This window comes from Heterodontus francisci, chromosome 1, assembly GCF_036365525.1.
Source record: "Heterodontus francisci isolate sHetFra1 chromosome 1, sHetFra1.hap1, whole genome shotgun sequence".
Lineage (NCBI taxonomy): Eukaryota > Metazoa > Chordata > Chondrichthyes > Heterodontiformes > Heterodontidae > Heterodontus > Heterodontus francisci.
Window position 1 is genome coordinate 230,427,834 of NC_090371.1, and position 27,580 is coordinate 230,455,413.

A 27,580-nucleotide genomic window follows, 5' to 3' on the forward strand; every position below is an offset into this window, starting at 1 on the left:
ATAAGAAAAGTGATAGGCAGAGAAATCAAGGGCCAGAATCGAACAGGGCCACAGTGAAAAATAGTGGGAAGGGGACAGGTAATGTTAAAAGGACAAGCCTTAAGACTTTGTGCCTTAACGAGGGAGCATTCACAATAAAGTGGATGAATTAATTGTGCAAATAGATGTAAATGGGTATGATATAGTCGGGATTACGGAGACGTGACCGCAAGGTGACCAGGGATGGGAATGAACATCCAGGGATATTCAGTATTTAGGAAGGACAGACAAAAAGCAAAAGGTGGTGGAGTTGCATTACTGTTTAAAGAGGAAATTAATGCAATAGTGAGGAAAGATATTAGCTCTGACGATGTGGAATCTGTATAGGTAGAGCTGAGAAACACTAAGGTGCAAAAAACATTAGTATATAGACCCCCAAACTGTAGTGATGTTGGGAATGGCATTAAACAGGAAATTAGAGATGAATGCGATAAAGGAACATCTGTAATTATGGGTTACTTTAATCTGCATATAGATTGGGCAAATCAAATTAGTCACAATACCGTAGAGGAGGAATTCTTGGACTGTTTACAGGATGGTTTTCTGGACCAATACGTTGAGGAACCAACTAGAGAACAGGCCATCCTAGACTGGGTATTGTTTAATGAGAGAGGAATAATTGACAGTCTAGTAGTGCGAGACCCCTTGGGGGCAAGCGACCATAATATGATAGAATCCTTCATCAAGATGGAGAGTGACGTAGTTGATTCTGAGACAAGGGTCCTGAATCTTAGTAAAGGAAACTACGAAGGTATGAGGCATGAGTTGGCCATGATGGTTTGGGAAACGTTACTTAAAGGGATGACGGTGGATAGGCAATGGCAAACATTTAAAGAGCGCATGGATGAACTGCAACAACTGTTTATCCCTGTCTGGCACAAAAGTAAAACGGGAAAGGTAGCCAAACCATGGCTTACAAGGGAAATTAGAGATAGCATTAGTTCCAAGGAAGAGGCATATAAATTTGCCAGGAACAACAACAGACCTGAGGATTGGGAGCGGTTTAGAATTCAGCAAAGGAGGACCAAGGGCTTGATTAAGAAGGGGAAAATAGAGTATGAGAGCAAGCTTGCAGGGAACATAAAAACTGACTGTAAAAGTTTCTATAGGTATGTGAAGAGAAAAAGATTGGTGAAGACAAATGTAGGTACCTTACAGTCAGAAACAGGGGAATTTATTATGGGGAATAAAGAAATGGCTGACCAACTAAATGCATACATTGGTTCTGCCTTCACAAAGGAGGACACAAATATCATACCAGAAATGTTGGGGAACACAGGGCCTAGTGAGAGAGAAGAACTGAAAGAAATCTGTATTAGTAGAGATATGGTGTTGGGGAAATTGATGGGATTGAAGGCTGATAAATCCCCAGGGCCTGATGGTATGCATCCCAGAGTACTTAAGGAAGTGGCCCTCGAAATAGTGGATGCATTGGTGGTCATTTCCAAGATTCTATAGACTCTGGAACAGTTCCTACAGATTGGAGGGTAGCTAATGTAACAAGGGAGGTAGAGAGAAAGCAGGGAATTATAGACCAGTCAGCCTGAAGTCGGTAGTGGGGAAAATTTTAGAGTCTATTATCAAAGATTTTATCGCAGAGCACTTAGAGAACAGTGGTAGAATCGGGCAGAGTCAGCATGGATTTACGAAAGGGAAATCATGCTTGACAAATCTGCTAGAATTCTTTGTGGATGTAACTCGTAGAGTTAATGAAGGGGAGCCAATGGATGTGAAGCCATTCGACAAAGTCCCACAAAGCAGATTAGCATGTAAAATTAAAGTACATGGGATTGGGGGTAGTGTATTGCGATGGAGAGAAAATTGGTTGGCGGACAGGAAACAAAGAGTAGAGATAAATGGATGTTTTTCTGAATGGCAGGCAGTGACTAGTGGGGTACCGCAGGGCTAGGACCCCAGCTATTCACAATATACATTAATGATTTAGATGAGGGAACTAAATGTAATATCTCCAAATTTGCAGATGACACAAAACTGGGTGGGAGGATGAATTGTGAAGAGGATGCAAAGAGGCTTCAGGGTGATTTGGACAAGTTGAGTGAGTGGACAAATTCATGGCAGATGCAGTATAATGTGGATAAATGTGAGGTTATCCACTTTGGTAGCAAAAACAGGAAGGCAGATTATTATCTGAACGGCTATAAACTGAGAGAGGGGAATATGCAGCGAGATCTGGGTGTTCTCGTACACCAGTCGCTGAAGGTAAGCATGCAGGTGCAACAGGCGGTAAAAAAGGCAAATGGTATGTTGGCCCTCATAGCGAGAGGATTCGAGGACGGGAGCAGGGATTTCTTGCTGCAATTATACAGGACCTTGGTGAGGCCACACCTGGAATAATGTGTGCAGTTTTGGTCTCCTTATTTGAGGAAGGATGTTCTTGCTATAGAGGGAGTGCAGCAAAGGTTTACCAGACTGATTCCTGGGATGGTGGGACTGACGTATGAGAGATTGAGTCGGTTAGGTTTATATTCGCTGGAGTTCAGAAGAGTGAGGGGGATCTCATAGAAATCTATAAAATTCTAACAGGACTTGACAGGGTAGATGCAGGAAGGGTGTTCCCGAAGGTGGGGGAGTCCAGAACCAGGGGTAATAGTCTAAGGATACGGGGTAAACCTTTCAGGACTGAGATGAGGAGACATTTCTTCACCCAGAGAGTGGTGAGCCTGTGGAATTCTCTACCACAGAAAGCAGTTGAGGCCAAAACATTGTATTGTTTTCAAGAAGGAGTTAGATATAGCTCTTGGGTCTAAAGGGATCAGAAGGTATGGGGAGAAAGCGGGAACAGGCTACAGATTTGAATGATCAGTCATGATCATAATGAATGGCGGAGCAGGCGCGAAGGGCCGCATGGCCTACTCCTGCTCCTATTTTCTATGTTTCTATGTCCTCCCACTCTACTGCTGCAACATTCTGCACTGCTTTATCAGAAATTGTTCTTTTTTGTGTCGTAACTGTATATTCTTCTGCTTACAAAAATTAAAATGTTGGCTTGTTTTGCAAAAACATTTGACCCTTCAATGATGGCAAGTGTTCATTACTAAAATACTGGGGTTAAGAATTTTCGGAAAGCACATCTGTGCGTGTACACTAATATCCTGCAGTGTAACCTCCAGCCTTCTGTATTCTACACCCAGTCCAGCCTAATGGTGAGGGTTCAATTAATCACAGAGCTCAATGATTCATGTAAATATAATATAGACTTACAATAAATTCATTGAATTAATACCCTCTGCACTTCTGCAGAATCACTACTTTATATGAGCAAAAATATTAGAAATAAGGCAAGTCAGTGATGATAAAACCCATTTGTTCCATCAAAACTCATCTCTCCAGTTCATTAACTCTCCTATCATGGGATTTAATTATACTTTAAATGACCTTAGTATGTTTGCCTCTGTTACTTTTTTTGGTAGTCTGTTCCAAACATATTTCACTCTTTGAGGAAAAGAGCTTTTTTCTCATATGTATTCTAAATATACTTTGTGCTACTTTAATTCTTTTTTGTCCCCTGGACCTAATTTCTTGGCATATTTTGAAGTAATTGACTGTGTTGATCTTATCTACCAACTATTTAATATTTAATGTATTTCAACAAAGTTCTCTTTTGTAATACTGTTTTTCCAGACTGTAAAGCTTCAGTTCCTTCAACTTTTTCATGTACTCCATTGCCATACACTTAAGATAAGTGTATTGCAAGTTGATCTTGTTTGAGGTATGGTAAGCAAAAGTATTCTTGGGTCACATAAAGGCATTAAAGTCATGGCATTAATTCTGTAGACTTGCATTCTGCTGTTCTGGCTGTAGAACCTATTAATTTTAATATATTTTGGCCACAAAAATCAACCAGTTGCATTCTGGTGGTTAGGCAGGATTGCAGCCAGTGGTGCCTTTCAGTACAGAAGTTATTGGAGTTGGTTAGGGTCAGAAGGACAGCTTATTTGCATGGGCAGTGTGGTCCATGTGCCACAATGGATGAACCTTGGGCAGTCACTTGCCCGATGCAAGTGGAAAATCCATGCATATTAATATCTGATTCCCTGGCAGTTCATGTTCAGAAATCCTGTATGCCTGCTTTTATTTTTAATTGGAGATGATAGGATGGAAGGAAAGTTTCCGGGGACGGAAGTCATGGTTCACCGAGAAACCCCATACTGTGTCAGAGAATAGGTACACTTTAGAGTTAGGGCAGCATTATACCCACTTGGATTTCTCAAGGAGTACTTCCTATTTCATCAGTTGATCAGGAACGCTTTGCAATATACCTCAGATTGTGTCTGAAAGATCATGGTATTATGCTGTATGTTGCATAGCATTGTGAAGACGCGAAACCATCATAGTGCGACAGGACACACACTACCAGAAGGACGTGGAGGCTTTGGAGAGGGTACAGAAGAGGTTTAACAGGATGTTGCCTGGTCTGGAGGGCATTAGCTATGAGGAGAGGCTGGATAAACACAGATTGTTTTCACTGGAATGACGGAGGTGGAGGGGCGACATGATAGAGGTTTACAAAGTTATGAGTGGCATGGGCAGAGTGGATAGTCAGAAGCTTTTTCCCAGGGTAGAAGAGTCAGTTACTAGGGGACATAGGTTTAAGGTGCGAGGGGCAAAGTTTAGAGGGATGTGCGAGGCAAGTTCTTTACGCAGAGGGTGGTGAGTGCCTGGAACTTGCTGCCGGGGGAGGTGGTGGAAGCAGGTACCATCGAGACATTTAAGAGGCATCTTGACAAATACATGAATAGGATGGGAATAGAGGGATACGGTCCCCGGAAGTGCAGGAGGTTTTAGTTTAGACAGGCATCAAGATTGGCGCAGGCTTGGAGGCCGAATGGCCTGTTCCTGTGCTGTACTGTTCTTTGTTCTTTTTGTTCTTTGACACAGATGAGGAAGTTTATGACATTGTAAAAAACAAGCAACTATATAGTATAACAAAACTGAGCAGGAGCAAGATAGGCTTCCATAAATGGCAAGAAATTACATTTTTTCCCCATTACCTTAACTACACAGATCAGCTTATAAAGCAGAGTCTATATATTTTAGAGAAATACTGGCCCTGATATTAATTGGGAGGTGTAAAGGGAGCTGGGTGGGGGATGTGGGGACTCCGGTAGTACATGGAAAACCCAGAGGTAAGTTCATCACTTCTGTCAGTGCCTTTCTAAACTCACCCAGCTCATCATTTTACTTCAGGGTTTCCCAGCCAATCAGTGGCTGCGGGTTTGATGAGGACCTACATGACACAGTTTTTAAAGGGCCTATCCAAAAATGCAATTTGGAGGAGTTTGGAGTTGGAAACGAGAGAGGAGGAAATTAAGCAATGGTGTTGAAACGTTCCAAGGCTGTGTGCCTGTTCACTGATACCCCTCTGGATGTGCTGCTGGGAGCTGTAAGAAGCAGAAGGACACACTGTTCCCAGCAATGGGAAGAAAGATGCAGCAGAAATGAAGAGATGGTTGTTTGTTTCGAGGACTGCTTTGTTTCAGTGGCATTGGGGGGGGGGGTGGGTGGAAGAGTGGCCATTGCGTATACTTATGACATCAGTCCACTGGTACAACCTAAGTGAACCTTGTATTAATAAGGGCATCCCTGGCATCCCCGGCAGCAATGTGAGCAGCTAGGGGTGCATTATCATCATCACTTTTCTCCTCCTTGTCTTCCACCCTCATCCTCCTCCTCCTCTGAATGTTCCAAGAAGGACCTGAGTTCTTTGCATGATTCCTCCTGCAGGTCCAAACTTCACTGCTGTGCAATGTTGTACAGAGCATGACCATTCTGAAGACCTTGGCTGGTAAGTACGGTAAGGCAGCTCCAGATCTGTCTAGGCACCTGAAGCACATCTTTTTGTAGTTGCACACCAATAAATCATTGATAGAGTGTAACCCCCTTGCAGTTGATGAATACTCCTGTTTGATCTGTGGCCATGTGTGTAAGGCGATGATGCTTTGCATCTGTAGGCTGTCAGCCAGAGTGTCCACCCATTCTGACTGGTGCCATTGCAGGTGAAGTTCACATATTTGGCAACCCTAACAAACATGCCATCAGTCTTATGCATTTGGGAGCTGCTGACTGGAAGATCCTGGATATGTCACCAGCAGAATCCTGGAAGGATCCAGCGTCAAAATTATTGAGGGTTGTAGTGACTTTGACAGTCACAGTAAAGCATGGCCACCAGGTCCAGAAGGCAGATGGTCTTCTTCTAGGAGACTGCAGATGTCTGCCACCAGCTGATGTGACAACCTGAGAACTGCTGTTCAGTTATGCCAAAGAAACGTAGCCTCTGCCTGGAGACCCTGTTTTGTGGCTCGTGCCTCCTGCGAGCTGCTCCCCTCTGCTGCTGCCCTCTCTGTTGCTTCCCACTCTTGGCAGTTACAGATCTGTAACAGGCTGCATTTGCTTCTGCTTGTGCTGCTGCTGTTGGTTATGTTGCTGCCATCTCAGGTACAATCTAAGGTAGCCAAAGCACTGCCCATCCTGATGTGATAGAGCAAACCTCCAAAGTGTAGAAAGTAAACACTCAGCAAAAGTTCTTTGAACAAATCCTTTCCACTAGCAGGTCAGAAAGCTTCTGGGAGTACTGAGTATTTATTGTCATACTTCCATGAGATGATTTGACCCCCTTCAACTGCTACTGTGTTCTTGCTTTCCCTGGCAAGTTTCAGAAAGATCTGGAAACCTATGGACCAAAATGCAAAGCCAAAAGTCTGTGTAAATGTTGCTATAATTGTGCAATTAGCATATGTTAATTGGCAACCCTCCCCTAACGAGGTGGGTTATTCACATGCAGCCTAATGCACTGGAGTGAAATGTGGAAGTCTGCAGGTTGGAGCAAGCTTCCCAAGGCACTGTCAATTTCACCAGTTTTAATCTCCCCATCTGTACCCAGACACATGTGCTCCTCCACGTTAAAAGGACCCCCACAGACTCGGCGATTTGATCAATATCTACAAAATAATGAAGGAACTAGATTGTGTCCAAATTGAAAAATTAATTAAGTTGGTTGGGGAGGAACGGGAGGTCATGCTTATAAGTTGTGCAAGGGTAGAACTAGGTTAGATGTTAGATGGTTCTTTTTCCCAGAGAATAGTAGATGGATGGAACAAGTTTCCAGCTTGTGTGGTGAGTGGTGATTCAATATATGTCTTTATGAGAGAGCTGGATCTGTTCCTGGCTGGGGTGGAGAACATGTCATACAAGAGGTAGGTACTAAGTAACGTATATCATGGTCAATGTGATGTTCTGGACTCGAACGGCAGAATGGGGAGGGGCGGGGGGAGTGGGTGGCAGAGGAGTCGAGGAGGAATTTTCTAGATGTTTTTCCCTAATTGGCATTGGATTTTTATCTTTCTTTGCCTCTTTAGTTAGAAGCATCTGGTAAGTACGGAATAACTTTATCATGAAGCATAAGGTGTCATGACTGTATGGGACTGGCTGGAGAAGCCAGCTGGTCTTTTTTTCGTTTGGCATTTTCTTGTGGTTGTATTATACTTTCCACATAGAATCATGGAATAGCACGGAACAGAAGGAGGCCATTTGGCCCGTTGAGACTGCGCTGACTCTTTCACACAGCAATTCAGGTTAGTCCCACTGGCCTGCTTTTTCCCCATATCCTTGCAATTATTTCTCCTTCAAGTATGAATCCACATCTTTGAAAACATACCTTTCAATATGACCTTTTATCTGACTTGGCTTCCTCTTTCTGCTCGTATGCATAATTTCATGCTATGCTTCTAGTAGTATATTTTTGTATGGTTCATGATGGCGACAGTTACCCATTCCTAAAGCTGCACTGTTCCGTCATAATTTGAACTTGAAGTCAATGGAAAAGGAAATCTGGCAGGGTGTATAAATTACTATTAAAACCTGAGGAAAGATACATTTCAAGTTGTATAGATGAGTTGACTAAATAACATTGATGCACGTTGGGAGGTTCTCCACACATATACACACTGACAACTCTATGAAGAATATGAGCTCAACTACTTATCAAAAAAGCCAAGACCTTCAAATAAAAGCATTAATGATGCAAAATATGATTTTAGAAGCAAGTATTTAATGTATTATATCACCAGATTTGTTTTACAGCATTTTGTTCCCAGAATCTTTTCGATGATAGTGAAATACTGGTTTCAAGACTTTTTGCTTACATACTTCCTTTATGTAAGCTGTTCTGTCTGGCTTCTCATTCTTGGAAGATCTGCAGTTTATCCTCTCCCTTGTCAAAAGAGATTAGTTAGAAGAATAGATTTTTAAAAAAGGATTCTATTTTTATCAATGGAAGACTTTTTACTGGAGGATATTTATCACGTTTAGGAGCTCCTTTGAACTGTGAAAACTGCACATGTCAGTTCAAGAAACATAGGAAAAAGTTCAATTTAATCATAACTTTTGCATATTAATGCCTAACTGCTGGTTCAAGATTCTGTGGTCACATTTGGTTCACAGGATAGAAACTGCGCTTTCACTGGTTGACTTGATGTTCCAGAAATTTCTGGATGCCTGTTAAGTTATATCATAAGGTGTTATATTATTTTACTGGTCTTGGTGTATTATCGAATGATTTGCCAGTGGACATCAGCTGATTAAAAACAAAAAATATTCAAATTAACTAACTGTAAAAACAGAAGAATGGTATAGCCAATAATGTTAGCAAATAAATGTGTCTATGTACTGAGATGTTGATTGACTGACTTATGAACATACGTACATATGAATTAGGAGCAGGAGTAGGCCGTTTGGCCCCTTGAGCCTGATTGTAACTTCAGCTTCACATTCCCACCTACCCCTGATAACCTTTCGCCCCCTTGCTTATCGAGAATCTATTTCTGTCTTAAAAATATTTCAAGACTCAGCTTCCACTGCCTTTGAGGAAGAGAATTCCAAAGATTCACGACCCTCAGAGAGAAAACATTTCTCCTCATCGCTGTCTTAAATGGCTGGCCCCTTATTTTTAAATAGTGACCCCTAGTTCTAGATTCTCCCAGTTTAGGGAAACATCCTTTCCACATCCACCCTGTCAAGTCCCCTCAGGATCTTATATGTTTCAATCAAGTCGCCTCTTACTCTCCGAAACTCCAGTAGATGCAAGCCTAGCTAGTCCAATTTTTCCTCATAAGACAACCCACCCATTCCAGATTTTAGTCCAGTAAACTGTCTTTGAACTGGTTCCAATGCATTTACATCCTTCCTTAAATAAGGACACCAGTAATGTACACAACACTCCAGATGTGGTCTCACCAATGCCGTGTATAACTGAAGCATTACCTCCCTCCTTTTGTATTCAATTCCCCTCATAATAACTTGAAACATAACTTCACAATGCCTTATTTTGGGTAATTTTTAAAAATGAAATCCCAAGGTAACAAAGGGCCGTGAGATTACGCTGTGGGATACCAGCTTATGAACACATCTGAAATGCATCTCTCCTGAATGCGTTAACATTTCTGCTAAAATAGTGAAAATAAATTTTCTGGTGAACATGCTAGCTTTTTTTATTTATTCATTCTTGGGTTGTGAGCATCGCTAGCAAGACCAGCATTTATTGCCCATCCCTAATGGCCCTGGAGACAGTGATGGTGAGCCACCTTCTTGAACCACTGAAGTCTATGTGGTGTAGGTACACCCACATTGCTGTTAGGGAGTGAGTTCCAGGATTTTTTTCACCCAGAAACAGTGAAATATTTTTAAGTCAGGATGGTGCATGACTTGGAAGGGAACTTGCAGGTGGTGGTCTTCCCATGCATCTGCTGCCTTTGTCCTTCTATATGATAGAAGTTGTGGGTTTAGAAGGTGCTGTCAAAGGAACTTTGGAGAGATGCTGCAGCACATCTTATGGTTGGTACACAATGCTGTCACTGTGCGCCAGCAGTGGGGGGAGTGAATGTTTAAGATGGTGAATGGGGTGCCAATCAGGCAGGCTGCTTTGTCTTGGATAGTGTCAAGCTTTCTGAGTGTTGAAGCTGCACTGATCCAGGCATGTGGAGAGTATTCCATCAGACTCCTGATTTAGATCATAGAGAGATACAGCACTGAAACAGGCCCTTCAGCCCACCAAGTCTGTGCCAACCAACAACCACCCATTTATACTAATCCTACATTAATCCCATATCCCCTCTTCCCACAAATCGCCTACCACCTACCTACACTAGGGGCAATTTATCGGGGCCAATTTACCTATCAACCTGCAAGTCTTTGGCTGTGGGAGGAAATCCACACTGTCACAGGGAGAACTTGCAAACTCTGCACAGGCAGTACCCAGAATTGAACCCGGGTCACTGGAGCTGTGAGGCTGTGGTGCTAACTACTGTGCCACTGTGCTGCCCTTGTGTCTTGCAAATGGTGGACAGCCTTTGGGGAGTCAGGAGGTGAGTTACTTGCTACAGGATTCCCAGCCTCTGACCTGCTCTTGTCACCACAGTATTTATATGGCTAGTCCAGTTAAGTTTCTGGTCGATGATCACCCCCCCAGGATGGGCTGATCTTTGTTCAACTCCTGAAGTCGAGCTCTGTGGCTGGGGAAACCAGAAGATTGGAGCGGCAGCGGCCCGCCACGGAGCCCGACACCGGGATTGCCAGGCTTGATCTTCCCAGCAGCGGCAAGGCCCCGTGGCTGCCCCTCCGCTGCTCGGCAACAGGACCCGACTTCAAATATTTAAATAAAAGTTATGATTACATTTAAGTACAATTCCCTGCGATCTTACCTGCAGTTCAGGATATACCATGCGATGGGCAGCCAGGGAAAGCTGGCGCCACCAAGGTGGGGAAGGGGGGAACTTAGGAATTTTAGTGTAGTGGGGGGTGGGAGATGGGGTCAACCCTGCATATGTAGTGTGCGAATGGGGAGGGTTGACCTCTGCACTTTGTGCAGTTGAAGACTGGGGGGGAGAGGTCAACTCTGCAATCTTTAAGTGTTTTGCTGGGGGGAGAGGTCAAACCTGCAATCTGAGTATTTTCGGTGGTGGGGGAGGAATGGGATGTACAATTATTTGCGGATAGTGGAGGGGTTCAACTCTGCAGTCTCTGGACATGTCTAGCAGCCCTTTAAAAATGGCGCCAGTGCCTGCACAGAGGCAGCTGACGCTGTTCACAGCGTCACTGAAGCCATCCCTGCCACGTGATTGGGGGGGGGGGGGCCCGCCCTACGTATTTACATGAGCCTCCGCCTGCAAGATCGCAGTGGCATGGTGGTGCACAGCAGCTCATGCATGCGGGCCGCCATTTTTTTCACAAAACAAGATTCAGCCCAATGTTAATGGTGGGAGATTCAGCACTAATGAATGTCATGGGGAGATAGTTTGATTCTCTCTGGTTAGAGATGGTCATTGCCTGGCACTTGTGTGGTGCGAACGTTCTTGCCGCTTATCAGCCCAAGCCTTGTCAAAGACTTGTTGCATGTGGAGACGAACTGCTTCAGTATCTGAGGAGTTGTAAATTGTACTGAAAAATCATCAGTGGTTCTGCCCACTTCTGACTTGATGATGGAGGGAAGGTCATTGATGAAGCAACTGAAGATGGTTGGGCCTAGAACATCACCCTGATATCCTGCAGCTGAGATCATTAGTCTCCAACAGCCACAACTGTTGTGCTGGGTATGTCTCCAACCAGTGGAGAGTTTTCCCCCTGATTCCCATTGACTTCAATTTTGCTAGTGCTCCTTGATGCCACACTCTTGTCAAATGCTGCCTTGATGTCAAAGGCAATAATGACAGAATAAAGACAGAAATTGCTGGAAACACATAACAGGTCAGACAGAATCTGTGGAGAGAAGAATTTGGGTTAACGTTTCAGGTCTTATGACCCTTTGTCAGAAATATATTATTAATGAACACCTTATAAGAGCAACAGAACCAAGGAAAAAGGAACGGGGAGATAAAAACGTTTGTAATTAGATGTAGGGCAGAAGATGAATAAATGACAGAAATGATGATGGTGTAAGATAAAAAGGGGCAATAATAAGAGAAATTGGAGTAATTAAATTTGTATCCGAGATCCAGAGGATGGGCTGGGTTTAATGGTCCTTTGGAAGGAGGGTTTTTTGGTGGAGGTTGGGGAGCTGGAGATTCGGCGCGGAGTCAGAACTGTTCCGATGAAACGTCAACTCTGTTTCTCTCTCAATAGCTGCTGCCAGACCTGTTGAGTGTTTCCAGAATTTTCTGTTTTTATTTAATACAGTATACTAAGTTGAAAGTTGTACAATTAAATCAGTGTCTCACCTGGAAGCAGTTTTTGGGGCTTGGACAGTGTGTTGAAGGAGGTGAATGGGCAGGTGTTGCACTGCCTGTGCTTGCATGGGATGATGCTGAGGGTTCAGAGAGCATGTGCTAAAGGTTTTGGTGGCACGCGCTAGGTTGTCATGAAGGGAACAGTCCCTTTGAAATGCTGAAAGGGGAGTGGCGATGGTGGAATATGATCTGCTGAATGTAGAACGTGGTGAGGTAGAAGATGAGGATAAGGGCGACCCCATCACAGTTCTGGGAGGAATGAGGTGTAGAATCTTATAGCCATATCCGCAAATAGCATGTTCATTCATCCTTATTTTGATGATATTGATGAAGCTCTAGAAAGTAACTAAAGACATTATCGATAATGCACATGTGTGGATTATGACTGGCTGGCAAATCTAGGAGCTCACATTTTTTTGCAGGATGAAGTCCTAATTCTTTTGTTGTTAGTTCACAAATGGCAAATGAAATGACTATAGCTGCTCTAGTTTATGATAAGTAAGTATACATCATGGTATGACTGAAACCACAGATTTTTCAGAAGCCTGGCAGTTGGGCAAATGCCTTTTATGAGAATCATTTTTATTCTGATTCTGTTCAGTATAATTTTATTCTCATGGAAGAACATTTTTTCCTTTAGGTTATAAATATTGCAACAAAGCTGTGACTGATTTTTGAGTGTTCATAATTTAAAAATTCTGTTTTCTTTCTCTCACAGTTTGTTCTCAGTTTTCAAGAGGAGTCTACGCCATTTTTGGATTTTACGACAAGAAGTCTGTAAATACGCTTACGTCATTCTGCGGAACACTGCATGTTTCTTTTATCACCCCAAGCTTTCCTGCAGATGGCTTACATCAATTTGTCATACAGATGAGGCCAGATCTCAAGGGTGCTCTTCTTAGTTTGATCGAATATTATCAATGGGACAAGTTTGCTTATCTATATGACAGTGACAGAGGTACACACAATTTTTTTCTATACTTTACTCTAGTTTCCTTTGTTTTATTTTCCTTTTTATGCAATGTCTGTGCATCACCATTTCACTGTGGAATAATCTAAAAATTCAGATGAGTTAGAAATAATGAAATGATAATAGACTAAGGGTGAGTTAAGGGCTGAACTATGTAAATTTGCCATTGCATTAGTAGGTTGTTAGTTCAAGTCCCACTTCAGGACTTTAGCACAATGATCAAGGCTGATACTCTAAGGTGGTGAGACAGTGCTGCACTGTCATAGGTGCTGTTTCTGGATGAGACGTTAAACCAAGGCCCTGTCTGCCCTCTCAGGTGGATATCATAGATCTAATGGCACTATTTTGAAGAAGAGCAGGGAAATTATCCTCCATGTCCTGACCATCATTTAGCCCACAATCAACATCACAAAAAATAGATCATTATTACATTGCTGTTTGTGCTGTGTGAAAATTGGCTGTGACATTTCCTGTGTTACAACAGTGACTACACTTCAAAAGTACTTCATTAGCTGTGAAGTGCTGTGGGACATCCTGTGGTCATGAAAGGTGCTACATAAATGCAAGTTTTTCTTTCTTATGATTCCCTCTTTATTTGGCATTAATTCTATATATGAAAGATGTAGTTTATATTTCACTGCACACAGCTGCTTATATCACTGCTGTAGTTCCGGTTGATGCATATACTTAGTTACATGATCTACAATGAAATGCAAATTGTAGAAGTGTAGTCACTGAAGGTGTACTTAAACTATTTAAGAGTGAATTCTAGGACAGTAGTCTTAGATTTCCTGTGAAATATGGCAACTTTCAATCATGTGGAACATTATCTCAATGTAATCATGGTCATCAATTAACACCTGTGGCCAAGAAATTGGTTTTGCCTTCAGTTTTTACTGAATTTGATATTGGTGTTCTGAAACTGGCATTAAGCCCTGATCAGCATATTCAAGGGCTCTAACATCTGCTTTAGGTGGGCACACTGAACACTCAAAATCACTGCCTTTCAATTAGGCAGCTGGCACACTTCCGGGGTGAATTTAGGCATGGGATACTACCATCTAAAATTAATCTCAGAAGCAATCATTTAGCATTCAGAACTAAAGCGTGATGTGAGCCATATTCTCCCCCTGTATTTGTATTTCATAGTGAATCATCCATTTATTTTCTTTTTACTCTTCCACCTCCTTCCTCATATCCTACCATAACCTAGCAGTAATACAGAATGCCAACAGCAGGAAGGAAGAGTAGAACAGATTTCTTCACAGCTTCCACTGTCAACACTGTTCTGTAGGTCAACTGACAGCTAATGCACCTCTGTGGGATAGGTGGAAACTGTTGCTTCAGTTTAATGAGATGTCATCCCAAGTAGACCTTCTGATTGATCATTTTCTTCATTGACTTTGGGCTGGTACGGTGGCAGTGGGGTGGAACCTTTGCCTGTTGTTGTCACTCTGCCGTAACCACAATGCATTTTCCTGGAAAGGGGCTTATTTAGCATGTGGGCAGGGTTTTCAGATGATTCATGCTACCATGAGGGAGCTTGCTGCTGCAACCTGGAAGATTCTGTAGCAACTGAAGAGGTGGTCAGGGACTTAAATGGTGTGGAAGAACCTCAAAGAGGAACAGAACTTATTTTAGCATCAGACGGAGATCAAGGCCTAAAAAGGCTAATAGTTGAGGCTGTTATGGAATGAGAGAGCGAGAGTAGCCCACTCTGGCCCTCACCATTCATGCAATGACTTATGGAGCATGAAGGGGTGGGGGGGGGGGAAGTTTCTGGTGGTAGTGTGCTTTTTGCTACTATCCAAGGGACTACTGTCACCTTTCGTCTGCTGGGACAGCTTACTAGCTTCCTCTTCCCATCGACTTGCAGGGAAGGGGTGATCGGGGGCTGTCACAGTGGGGCAAAGGGAGGGAAATCGAGATAGGCCTCATCACTGATTGTGCCACACTTTCCCCCCACTGTCCTCCCTGAGAGTGGAGGACAATGTAACCCTAAGAACTGGATTCCACTGGTAAATGTAAGTGATTGGGACCAATTCACATTTTTAATACATTGTGATATTTTAAAAAGATGATAAATTATTTAATTTTACAAAAGCTTTGTAAGAAATCTAGCAAATTATCATTTGTAATTGATATATGAATGCTTTATGGTCATATAAAAAAAAGTTTAAAACATCCTCTGAAATGTTTTTGTCAGGCTAAGCCAATTGTTATAACTTGTCATCATTGGGCAATTTATAGTGGAATAGTTCAGTTTGTTTCAAGCCATGAATTTAATATGGAGACTATGTTCTGCTATTTCTTTCCCCCAGGATTGTCAGTGTTACAAGCAGTCCTGGATGCTGCTGCTGAAAACAAATGGCAAGTCACAGCAATCAACGTCGGAAATATAAAAGATGAGAGAAAAGATGAAGCCTACCGCTCACTTTTTCAGGATCTGGAAAATAAAAAGGAAAGACAAGTGATTCTTGATTGTGAGCGTGACAAAGTTAATGACATCATGGAACAGGTATTATTTGTATATTTTGAGTAAATAAAGACATTGTGTTAAGATTTATAGTGTTATTAATAAATTAAATCATGCGGCTAGACATTCACAGCATGTGAAACTCCACTTTGCTAGATCTATAATAAAATCTATCCTTGTAACCACAGTATGTATTAAATTATCAAGTAAGCAATATATTGTTACGACCGAGGAGTGCACTGCCTTTTCTAGTTCCACTTCTCCACAGGTCACAACATACATTTAAATGGTTACCGTTACTGATGCAGTCAATCATATATTCTACTCTTTATCCCAGAATAAAATACATCAACCTGGTTTCATTAATAAACAACAAAAATATCAGTTTATTATCAAACAAAACTTATCCAGTAATGAAGCAAAGCATTAACACACAGATTAAAATATAAAAGTTCCCTTTTAAAATTCCCCACATACACTCACACACACTGAAAAACATACAGAAATTCTCTCTGCAGAGGTGTGTTACAAGAAGCAGAATGCTTTGGCCAAATATTTGCTAATTCTTGAAGAAAAAAGAGAAGAAATGGAAGGAAGTCAGTTCTCCCTTTTGGTCTGGCATCCGGGATATGGAGATGGGTCACTGGGATCTGTTCTAAATCAGTTCTTTTCAGGCAGCGTTGAGAATTACTCTGGCAGGTTTTTCCAGCTTCTCAGGAGAGATGCAGCACCAGGGATTTTAGCTCTCCCACACTGGATCTTTGCAGCGTTTCTTCAAAGAAGTAGAGAAAGAGTGAGCTGGGTGGTTTCTTTTTCCTTGGCAGGCAAAACACCAACTGTCTTCCAAACAGTTCACACTCCAACTGACTTGAAAACAATATTTAAACCCCAAAACAGAAAGTCAACCTCCTGACCATCACAAACCTTGACATGTGGCTTCTCTGTAAACATCTTTCCCAAGTCGCCATGGTTTGTGTTGTTTACTTTGCTTAACGCACATGATTTCCAGCACAGGTTGTTTTCAAACAACATTTCAGTGTCCTTTCAGTGAACTGTCAACAACAAAGCAAAGTCCAGCTTTTATGAAATCTTCAGCCTTCCGGTGAATTATCTCCACAATTTAAGTATGAGTCCTCAAAAAAAAAACTAACAAAAAATAGAAGCACTTCCGTAACAATATATCTTTCGCATCCCTTTGCTTTTTTAGTGATAATAATTATGGCACTATAGGTATCCTGTCTGATGATTGGATAATTATCTTTCACCAAACATTTACTGTGACAAAAGAAGGGCTTTCATTGATCCTTCACGCACTATGATATTCCCAGGAACATGCATGATACAGGCCCATCTTATTGCCTTACTCCTGTGGTATGTGTATAAGTTTCCATGCATAATGATTGGTAACAGGCCTTTTAAGGGGTAAGATAAAAAATGAAACTTTGCACCAAACATTTGCTTTATGCAAATAGCTTTCAGATCTGACAATTCTAAAAAGTGATTCAGGGCACAGCATGGAAGTTGAAGCAGTCTTTGCAAAATGTTACACTATTTCATGTTAGGTTATAGGAAACAATGGAAGACCCAAAAACTTACTGATAACCAATGCCGAATATTGACAAAAAAAAAAATTCTATATCTTAAAGTCTGTCTATGCAATGTACTTCTTCCCAACCGAGCATAGTTCAGTTGATATATTGCCAGGCCAATTCCAATCAGTGCTACTTTTAATATGACTGCAATGTCACTTAATACCAGGATGACTGGATGTTCAATTTTGCATTCCTCCCCAGGGGAGTGTCTGGCTTACATTCAACTAACCTCCTGATAAAACAGTCAAGATTGGAAACTTACGCAAAATGGAAATTGCTACAGGATAGCACGTTGGAACACCATTGGAGTTCTTACTGCAACATCTCATAACTTGGATAATTTTTTATTCAAACATTGTTGCTGTGTTGAACTCTGTCTCCTGTGATCATTCATCTGATCTAAAATTATAATCAGACTTCTCCGTCAGCTACATTTTAATTTGATTATACTTAGTAAGCCACTGGAAAATTGTGCAAATAATTTATTAGTGTATTAGTAACATCAATATTTGTGATTTCAAAAGTTGTCACACTAATTCAAACTATCTACTGGGCTGAGTTGCTGAAGTTCCATTTTAATCTGAGGCATAGAAACATAGAAAATAGGAGCAGGAGAAGACCATTCGGCCCTTCAAGCCTGCTCCACCATTCATTATGATCATGGCTGATCATCCAACTCAGTAACCAGTTCCCGCTTTCCCCCAATATCCTTTGATCCCTTTCGCCCCAAGAGCTATATCTAACACCGACGCACAGTGGCAGCAGTGTGTACCATCTGCAAAATGCACTGCAGCAACACACCAAGGCTCCTTATACAGCACCTTCCAAACCCGCGACCTCTAGCATCTAGGACAAGGGCAACAAATGCATGGGAACACCACCACCTGCAAGTTCCCCTCCAAGTCACACACCATCCTGACTTGGAACTATATCGCTGTTCCTTCACTGTCACTGGATCAATGTCCTGGAACTCCCTTCCTAACAGCACTGTGGGTGTACCTACCCCACATGGACTACAGCGATTCAAGAAGGCAGCTTACCAGCACCTTTTCAAGGGCAATTCGGGTTGGGCAATAAATGCTGGCCTGGCCAGTGACACCCACATCCCATGAACAAATAAAATAAACTCTCCTCTTACGCCATCCCAGAAATCAGTCTGGTAAACCTTCGCTGCACTCCCTCTATAGCAAGAACATCCTTCCTCAGATAACTGCACACAATATTCCAGGTGTGGCCTTACCAAGGCCCTGTATAATTGCAGCAAGACATCCCTGCTCCTGTACTCGAATGCCCTCGCTATGAAGGCCAACATACCATTTGCCCTTTTTACCACCTATTGCACCTGTATGTTTACCTTCAGAGACTGCTGTACAAGAACACCCAGATCTCGTTGCATATTCCCCTCTCTCAGTTTATAGCCGTTCAGATAATCATCTGCCTTCCCATTTTTGCTACCAAAGTGGATAACCTGACATTTATTCACATTATACTGCATCTGCCATGCATTTGCCCACTCACTCAAATTGTCCAAATCACCCTTAAGTGTCTCCTCATCCTCCTCACAACTCATCCTCCCACCCAGTTTTGTGTCATCTGCAAATTTGGAGATATTACATTTAGTTCCCTCATTTAAATCATTAACATATGGGCAGCACAGTGGTGCAGTGGTTAGCACTGCAGCCTCAGAGCTCCAGGGACCCAGGTTCGATTCTGGGTACTGCCTGTGCGGAGTTTGCAAGTTCTCCCTGTGACTGCGTGGGTTTTCGCCGGGTGCTCTGCTTTCCTCCCACATCCAAAAGACTTACCGGTGATAGGTAAATTGCTCCTAGTGTAGGGAGGTGATAGGGAATATGGGATTACTGTAGGGTTAGTATAAATGGGTGGTTGTTGGTTGGCACAGACTCAGTCAGCCAAAGGGCCTGTTTCAGTGCTGTATCTCTAAATAATAAATAAAATATGTTGTGGATAGCACTGATCCCTGTGGTACACCACTAGTCAGTGCCTGCCACTCAGAAAAAGACCTGTTTATTCCTACTCTTTGTTTCCTGTCTGCTAACCAATTTTCTATCCATCGCAATACACTACTCCCAATCCCAAGCACTTTAATTTTACACGCTAACTTCTAAGGTGGGATATTGTCGAAAGCCTTCTGAAAGTCCAAATAAACCACATCCACTGGCTCCCCCACATCAACTCTACTAGTTACTTCCTCGCAGAATTCGAGTAGATTTGGCAAGATGGTTTCACAGGTCGGCGCAACATCGAGGGCCGAAGCGCCTGTACTGCGCTGTAATGTTCTAATTCTAATTCTAAAATAATTTTCCTTTCATAAATCCATGCTGACTCTGCCCAATTCTACCACTGTTCTCCAAGTGCTCTGCTATAAGATCTTTGATAATGGACTCTAGAATTTTCCCCACTACCATGTCAGGCTGACTGATCTATAATTCTGTTTTCTCTCTACCTCCCATTTTAAATAGTGGGCTTATATTAGCTACCCTCCAATCTGTAGGAACTGTTCCAGAGTCTATAGAATCTTGAAAGATGACCACCAATGCATTCATTGGTGGTCATCTTTAGGGCCATTTCCTTAAGTACTCTGGGATGTCGATTATCATCAGGCCCTGGGAATTTATCGGCATTCAATCCCATCAATTTCCCCAACACCATTTCTCTACTAATACTGATTTCCTTCAGTTCCTCTCTCTCTCTCTAAGCCCTGTGTTCCCCAACATTTCTGGTATGTTATTTTTGTCCTCCTTTGTGAAGACAGAACGAAAGTACGCATTTAGTTGGTCAGCCATTTCTTTGTTCCCATAATAAATTCCCCTGTCTCTGACTGTAAGGGACCTACATTTGTCTTCACCAATCTTTTTCTCTTCACATACCTGTAGAAACTTTTGCAGTCAGTTTTTATGTTCCCCAGAAGCTTACTCTCATACTCTATTTTCCCCTCCTTAATCAATCCCTTGGTCCTCCTTTGCTGAATTCTAAACTGCTCCCAATCCTCAGGTCTGTTGCTTTTTCTGACGAATTTGCATGCCTCTTCCTTGGATCTAACGCTATCTCTAATTTCCCTTGTAAGCCATGGTTTGGATACCATTCCTGTTTTACCTTTGCGCCAGACAGGAATAAACAATTATTGCAGTTCATCCATGCACTCTTTGAATGTTTACCATTGCCTATCCACTGTCATCCCTTTAAGTAACGTTTCCCAATCCATCATAGCCAACTCACGCCTCATACCTTCATAGTTTCCTTTTATAAGATTCAGGACCCTAGTCTCAGAATCAATACGTCACTCTCCACCTTGATGAAGAATTCTATCATATTATGGTTGCTCATCCCCAAGGGGTCTCACACAACTAGATTGTCAATTATTCTGTTCTGGTCGCCACATTACCATAAGGATGTGGATGCTTTGGGGAGGGTGCAGAGGAGGTTCACCAGGATGTTGCCTGGTATGGAGGGCACTAGCTATGAAGAGAGGTTGAGTATATTAGGATTATTTTCATTAGAAAGGCAGAGGTTGAGGGGGGACCTGACTGAGGTGTACAAAATCATGAGAGGTATAGACAGGGTGGATAGCAAGAAGTTTTTTCCCAGGGATTCAATTACAAGGGGACACGAGTTCAAAGTGAGGTAGGGAAATATAGGGGACAGGTGGGGATGTGGTAGGAATATGGAATTAGTGTAGGATTAGTATAAATGGGTGGTTGATGGTTGGCACAGACTCGGTGGGCCGAAGGGCCTGTTTCAGTGCTGTATCTCTAAACTAAACTAAACAAGGCACAAGTCAGGAGTGTGATGGAATACTCTCCACTTGCCTAGATGGGTGCAGCTCCAACAACACTCAAGAAGCTCGGCACCATCCAGGACAAAGCAGCCCGCTTGATTAGCACCCCGTCCACAAATATTCACTCCCTTCATCACTGACGCACAGTGGTAGCAGTGTGTACCATCTACAAGATGCACTGCAGCAATGCACCAAGGCTCCTTAGACAGCACCTTCCAAACCCACGACCTCTATCACTTAGAAGGACAAGGGCAGTAGACGCATGGAAACACCACCACCTGCAAGTTCCCCTCCAAGCCACACACCATTCTGACTTGGAACTATATCGCCGTTCCTTCACTGAAGCTAGGTCAAAATCCTGGAACTCCCTTCCTAATAGCACCGTGGGTGTACCTACCCCACATGGACTGCAGTGGTTCAAGAAGGCAGCTCACCACCACCTTCTCATGGACAATTAGGGATGGGCAATAAATGCTGGCCTGGCCAGGGACACCCACATCTCATGAAACGAATAAAAAAAATCACCCTTGTGCATTCCCGCAGTACCTGTCTTACATGTATCTTTGCCTGTCCGAGTACGTCTATGCACTGCTACCCCAGTGGCTGCATTATGCTTGGTGGAACACTCCTGACTGTCAGTGGAGGAGACTGTGGATGACCTGGAGCAATTCTGGCCTTGGAAGGTGCAACTTCAGACTGCACCATATCGGCATGGGCATCAGCTTTCATGGCTGGCTGATTTGAGAGGCAAGAGCAAGAGCACTGACAGAGTGGCTGTAGTGGAAGGATGAATGTTGTCATCTTGAGAAAGGACAGCAGGTTTATAGTCAACAAACCACTGCCACTCCCCATGGCAGCACCTCAGCTATCCTTGCAATCTGTTGGAAGACAATTTGCTGGAGTGCTGCGAAATCTTGCAAGACCATTGATGACAGCAGTCTGAGCTTGCATGGCAGCAAGCTGAGCTTACATGAGAGCAGCCTGTGCTTCCAGGGCAATAGGCTGAGACCGCCTGACTTCAGTCTGAGCTTCCACTGCAACACCCGGATTTTGGGTGGGAGCTGCTTGTGCTGTAATGGAAGCTGAGACATCAGCTATTACATGCTGCATCATGGTTGAGTCCACAGGTTTGCTAATGGAGTTGGCCTCCATTTCCATGCTGGAAAGGCTGGGCTTTAAGCTCTGTGCAAAGCCTTGTGCAAAGTTGATGCCAGATTCTTCCATGCTTCTTGACATCGCACGCAGGTTTTCTGGCAAGTCTGTCAATGCACTAAGCATTTCATTTTGCATACCATCAAACTTCTTCCATAGCCCACTCCACTGATGTGCACATCTCAGTCCTCTGCTGTCAAACTCATGTGGAGCCTTGCCCTCTGGTGAGCTGGCACCTGTACTATCCTAGCCCCAAGCCCTGCTTGCAGGCCACTGAGGCCCAGTGTCTCATCACATGCACATCCCGCCTCTATTCTCTCCTCTAAATTATGTACCGCGGCAGTATCTGAGCTGGTGGCTGCGAGTATTAAATAGAGTGACTGAGTTTCTTATCATCAGTGTTTTGTTGCTCTTCCATCTATTATAAATCCATTATTGCCTGGCCAGGTGGCAATTCTGGGTATCTGAAAGTCACAAGGGTACGATTGTGGTGAAGGGAGGGGGGGAAAAGAGTGTATGCCTACGTCATCTGCAGCCTGTAAATCAGAAGAGATTTTGAGATGAGCAGGAAGTGGGATGTGAGGAGGAGGATTAGGTATGAAGATACCATCCTCTTCCCTGGTTACAACCCCACCGCTAGCCATGGCCTCAGCAATGGCCACTCCAATGATGCCAAGCACTGTCTCCTCCATGGAGCCTGTTTGCTCCTGCTGCCTCTAGTTGTACGCCACCTGTCCCAGTGTTTCAGTGAGTGTGGTGAAATGTGATTGAGGGATGTGGCTGTCATGGTTGAATAGCTGGCAGCGTACACAAGCTTGGAGATGTGACTGTGAGGCTTGAAGCAGTGCTAATTGTGGGAGGGTGAGTGCAACTATGAATATTAGGTAGGAGTTATGATTAATAGAGATTGTTGGTAGGTGAGTGATTGAACAATGTGTGAAGCTAGTGATGCAGTTGTGGAATATAGCAATTCACTGACTCATGAGGTTGTTGAACTTTTTGTGACACTGCATCCAGGTCCTTGGAGCTTGACTCCTGGCATTGACCACCATGGCTATCTGGTCCCATTGCCTTCTGAGCACTTGTATGGAGGGCTTCCTGCCCCTCTTTGTGTGTTGAACTTCTCTCCTCCTTTCCACCTTGCCCACCATGACCTCAAGTGCAGCATCTCCCAGGTAGTCCCATTATTCAGTCATTTTCCATATTAGAGTGACTTGAACAAGTCTACCACCTGCTGCAGCCACAATATATCTTCCTTTTAAGAGATGAAAGCTGCCTTTAAGTAATGCAGGTTATTTTTAATTCATGCTAGCCTCACAATTTTGGGCCTCCTGCTGAGGTCTGCAGCCACTCAACAGTGCAGTTAGCAATGGCTACACACTATATTCATGGGATTTTCGGGGGCTGTTCAATTAAGTACCCCCAAGTATCAAGTAGCTTCACCTGTACAATGTCAGCTGCTGCCAGCTGGTGTTCCACTCAACTCGACTCCTCCAGCACTGTGATATTTAAATGACAATTTCCCTCCTGACTTTAGTCAAAGCTCCTATGGCTCACGCAAAATTGAAGGCAGCCCAGCAGAATGGATAGAGGGAAGAGGCAATTTTAAATCATCAAGGGCTGTCAGGAGGGAAGAGTTGACATTTAAGAATTCACCAGTAGCAGATAGGAAAATATATTTGAACGTAAGTCAATGTGAAGGTGAGAATCATGGTGGTCAGAAAGTCTCTAGTATTTTACAAGAGTCAAGGATTTTATTGGGGGGTGTCAGTTTATTTGTGGTTTCCTTATACATAAATGCGTGTGGTATCTCCAGTTAGATATTAGGGAATTTTACCAATTCATGTGAATTAAATATTTACTTACCATTTGGCAAGCATCCTCCTTTCTTTGTTTCTGTGCATAAATTAAAACAAAATAGCTACAGCAAAAGCATGAGTGTTCCCTTCATCATTAGAATATCAGTTTGGCGCTACATAGTATAGGAGTGAAAGATCTGGATACAAATCAGGTATGTTTGCACTTGACTTCAATAGTTAATTTAGTGACTGTTCTGAGAAATGGGAATATTGGACCGACTGGTTCAGTGATTTCAGGAGGTGGAAAATTGAATTTCTCACAGTAGTTGTTTATCATATTTAATATGAAGCTGGAGGAGCCTTTTGGTACAGCAACAAGCAGGTAAACTAATGGTTTTATCCAGATACTTTGGGAGAATTTTAACCCGAATAAACAGGTGGATTTAGGCGAGTGGAAATGTAAAGTGTTAAAAATCTGAATCCCAGCTCCAACCTGCCCACTTTCAGTTTTAGCAAAGGCGGAGGCAACCAACTCACTTGCAGGAGGTGGGTTACCAATTTAAATATTATAATGAGGCTCTCTGCTTCATATTTATTCCCATTTCAAATTTAACTCAGCTGGCCGGGCTTCCCGTGCCTTGAGAAAACCCAACAGCTAAAAGAAAGCGAGGACTGCTGGATTCAGGAGATAAGTGCCTTTGCAATTGCTTGCTGGATTCAGCGTAGCTGCCTGACCAGCCCCACACGATCGTCCCCCCCCCTTACTGCCGGTCCATGACCCTTCCCATCACCCCAAGGCCCCCGACCTCCCCGCAAGACCTCCGACCTCCACCCAACTCCACCAAGGCCTTGATCTCCTAGTGCTCTAACCTCCAGTTTCAGACAAACCCAACCCTGCCCTCTGATCCTTCAGGCCTCTGGTCTCTCAGGCCTCTGATGTCCGCAATCTTTGTCCCCTGCTCACCTCTTTCAGGATCGGACACCTTCCCCACTTCCACCCACCCCGGTTTCAGGGATTTGACTCCCCTCCCTCTCTGATCTACCTGGTGCTGCCGCCTCTTCGATATCGTACCCCATCCAAATGGAATCCAAGCCTGGCAATCCTTATGCAGGAAACCCTAACTTCTGGCTTTCCCATATGCTACTGCTACCCGCACCACTTCTCCTGGCAAGTCAACATGCTAAAATTTCATTCACTGAGTCAGTGGTTCAGCCTTATTGTTCAGACAATGATAACCTTCTCAATAAAGAACAGACCTGATAATGACCAGACTCCATATTGCTTATTTTAAAGAATAATTCCATGATTATACATGAGCATAAGTTGAATAATCAGCATTGAATTTGGTGCATGCAACTGTGCAAAGTTATACGTGTCAGAAATCATACAGGACATATAAGGATAATGTGATTATTCCTCCTTTTTTCAGATGCTGAACTTGAAGTTAGTAGCTATCTTAGTGTTTCATAATAAATCCACTCTGGCAATTTTTTTTATTTTGACTTTTGTGTTGGAAAGGATAGTATTGGGTATGGTTTAAGTTTCATGTATGTTTCTGCTCTTCAGTACCACATGTTTTAAGTAGCAAACTAATTTCTCAATTTCTTCATCACAGGTCATAACTATTGGGAAGCATGTTAAAGGATATCATTACATCTTTGCTAACCTGGTAGGTAACCTACACTCTGTCATGGAATCCTACCAAATGTAATAGTCTAAGGACAGGCAAATTAAAGTTGCCAATACAAGGTTTGTCCATAATAGAATTGGCTCTACCAGCACTGGCTGTGGAAGATACATTTTGAGATTCACTGAAGAGCTTTGGTTTGCAGTTTTAACAATTTCCTCTTGCTAGCAAAAAAAATATTTTTTAGTAAATTAATCTGAGTTAAGAAATGGCAAAAATCCAAGTAACAGCAAATGGATTAATTGTAAAACATAAGAAAATGTAAAGAATTCTTTCTACCTATTAAAATCAAACTGCTCGCCAGAACAAATATATGACAATGTTAGACTTAGTTAATTTATTCACTATGTGTTGTTATTGTGATGCTCATTTGTTGAATCCAACCTACTGGTGCATATTTGCAATAAGAATGTCACCAAGAGCTCTCCTGACACCACAGAAGTACACGAGTGGGAATGACTCCAATTTTGTACTGAATTAGTATTTCTGAGACCTAAGAGAAATAATGACTGCCTTAAAATCTGCAGAATGCAAGAGATCGTCTTCGGTAAAGTTTGATGTAAATAGCATGATCAAAGTTATTAATTATCAATGTTTAATTTATTGAATAATTCCTTGAAACGGAAGGTTATAATAGGCTGAAATTAAATCTTAGAATGTCATAACCCAGGAGAACATATTAGTTCAAAAAATATAATATGCAGCAGAATAAAATAAACAGCTGAATAATTTGTTGATGTCTTCAGAACATGTTTTTTCTACAAGTTCTTTAAAAGGATTAAGGACTAATTGAAAAATGAGGCATGTCTTACCACGAAAGGCACTATCATTAAATTGAATTAAAATGCATAAATGAGGCTTGTGGTGATTTTTTTAAAATGCTGATTGATTGGACGAAAGTGTTTGGAGTTTCTTCATGATAATAGGTTTCAAAGCCAATGTTTATCAAGAATGTATCTCACAGAACAGTCATAAAATGAGGCAAGAATACCACAAATAATAGGGTTGAAATTCCATGGCTCTTTCAGTGCATTCCTGCTGTAACCCTGGTGGGAGTGTGTTAGAAGGACCAAAAATTAATCCTGGATATGAATATGTTGGATCCCGGCCCCTTGTTTGGATATTATAAGCTTTTGTAAAGTGCAGAGCCTCTGTCTGCTCCTTACCTAGTGATATAGGAGGAGGGAGGGCAGAGGGTGGAGTGCCTAATGTGGTATTTCCCACATCTTGGCCCCCCATTAACTCGGCCAATTCTGGTGAACCTGTATATACAGGCCAACAAATGGTACATGCAGGCCCCACCTGGGCTGCAGTCTCAGATCATGGTCTTCAAACCAGATATTTCTTTAAGAGCATTTTTAATTGACTCCTTTTAGCAAAGGGTCCCAACACCGATCCCTGTGGTACACCACTAGTCACAGACTTCCACTTGCAAAAACAACCCTTGACCATCACCCTCTGCCTCCTGCCACTAAGCCAATTTTGGATCCAATTTGCCAAATTGCCCTGGATCTCATGGACTCTTACCTTCTTAACCAATCTCCCACAAGGGACCTGATCAAAAGCCTTACTGAATTTCATGTAGACTACATCAACTGCTTTACCCTCATCTACACATCTAGTCACTTCCTCAAAAAATGGAATCAAGTTTGTTAGACATGATCTCCCCCTGACAAAGCCATGCTGACTATCCTTGATTAACCCCTGCCTCTCCAAGTGGAGAGTAATCCTGTCCCTCAGAATAAGCCTAAATTCTTTGGGTAGTCGGCAGCTAAAGCAACCTCTCTGATGTTGGCACATATCGGAAAATCAAGGGCATCATTGCTACATGC

General features: G+C 42.7%; 1 protein-coding gene across 3 annotated transcripts in view; it reads left to right on the top strand.

The window, feature by feature from the left end:
• Positions 1 to 27,580, top strand: part of gria2b (glutamate receptor, ionotropic, AMPA 2b) — a 164,037-nt gene that overhangs the window by 58,854 nt on the left and 77,603 nt on the right. For all 3 annotated transcript variants that reach the window (XM_068042059.1, XM_068042067.1, XM_068042077.1), the window contains exons 3-5: positions 12,994 to 13,233; positions 15,567 to 15,763; positions 25,677 to 25,730. In XM_068042059.1, the coding sequence (XP_067898160.1) occupies positions 12,994 to 13,233; positions 15,567 to 15,763; positions 25,677 to 25,730 (491 nt within the window). The remainder of the gene's footprint in view (positions 1 to 12,993; positions 13,234 to 15,566; positions 15,764 to 25,676; positions 25,731 to 27,580) is intronic.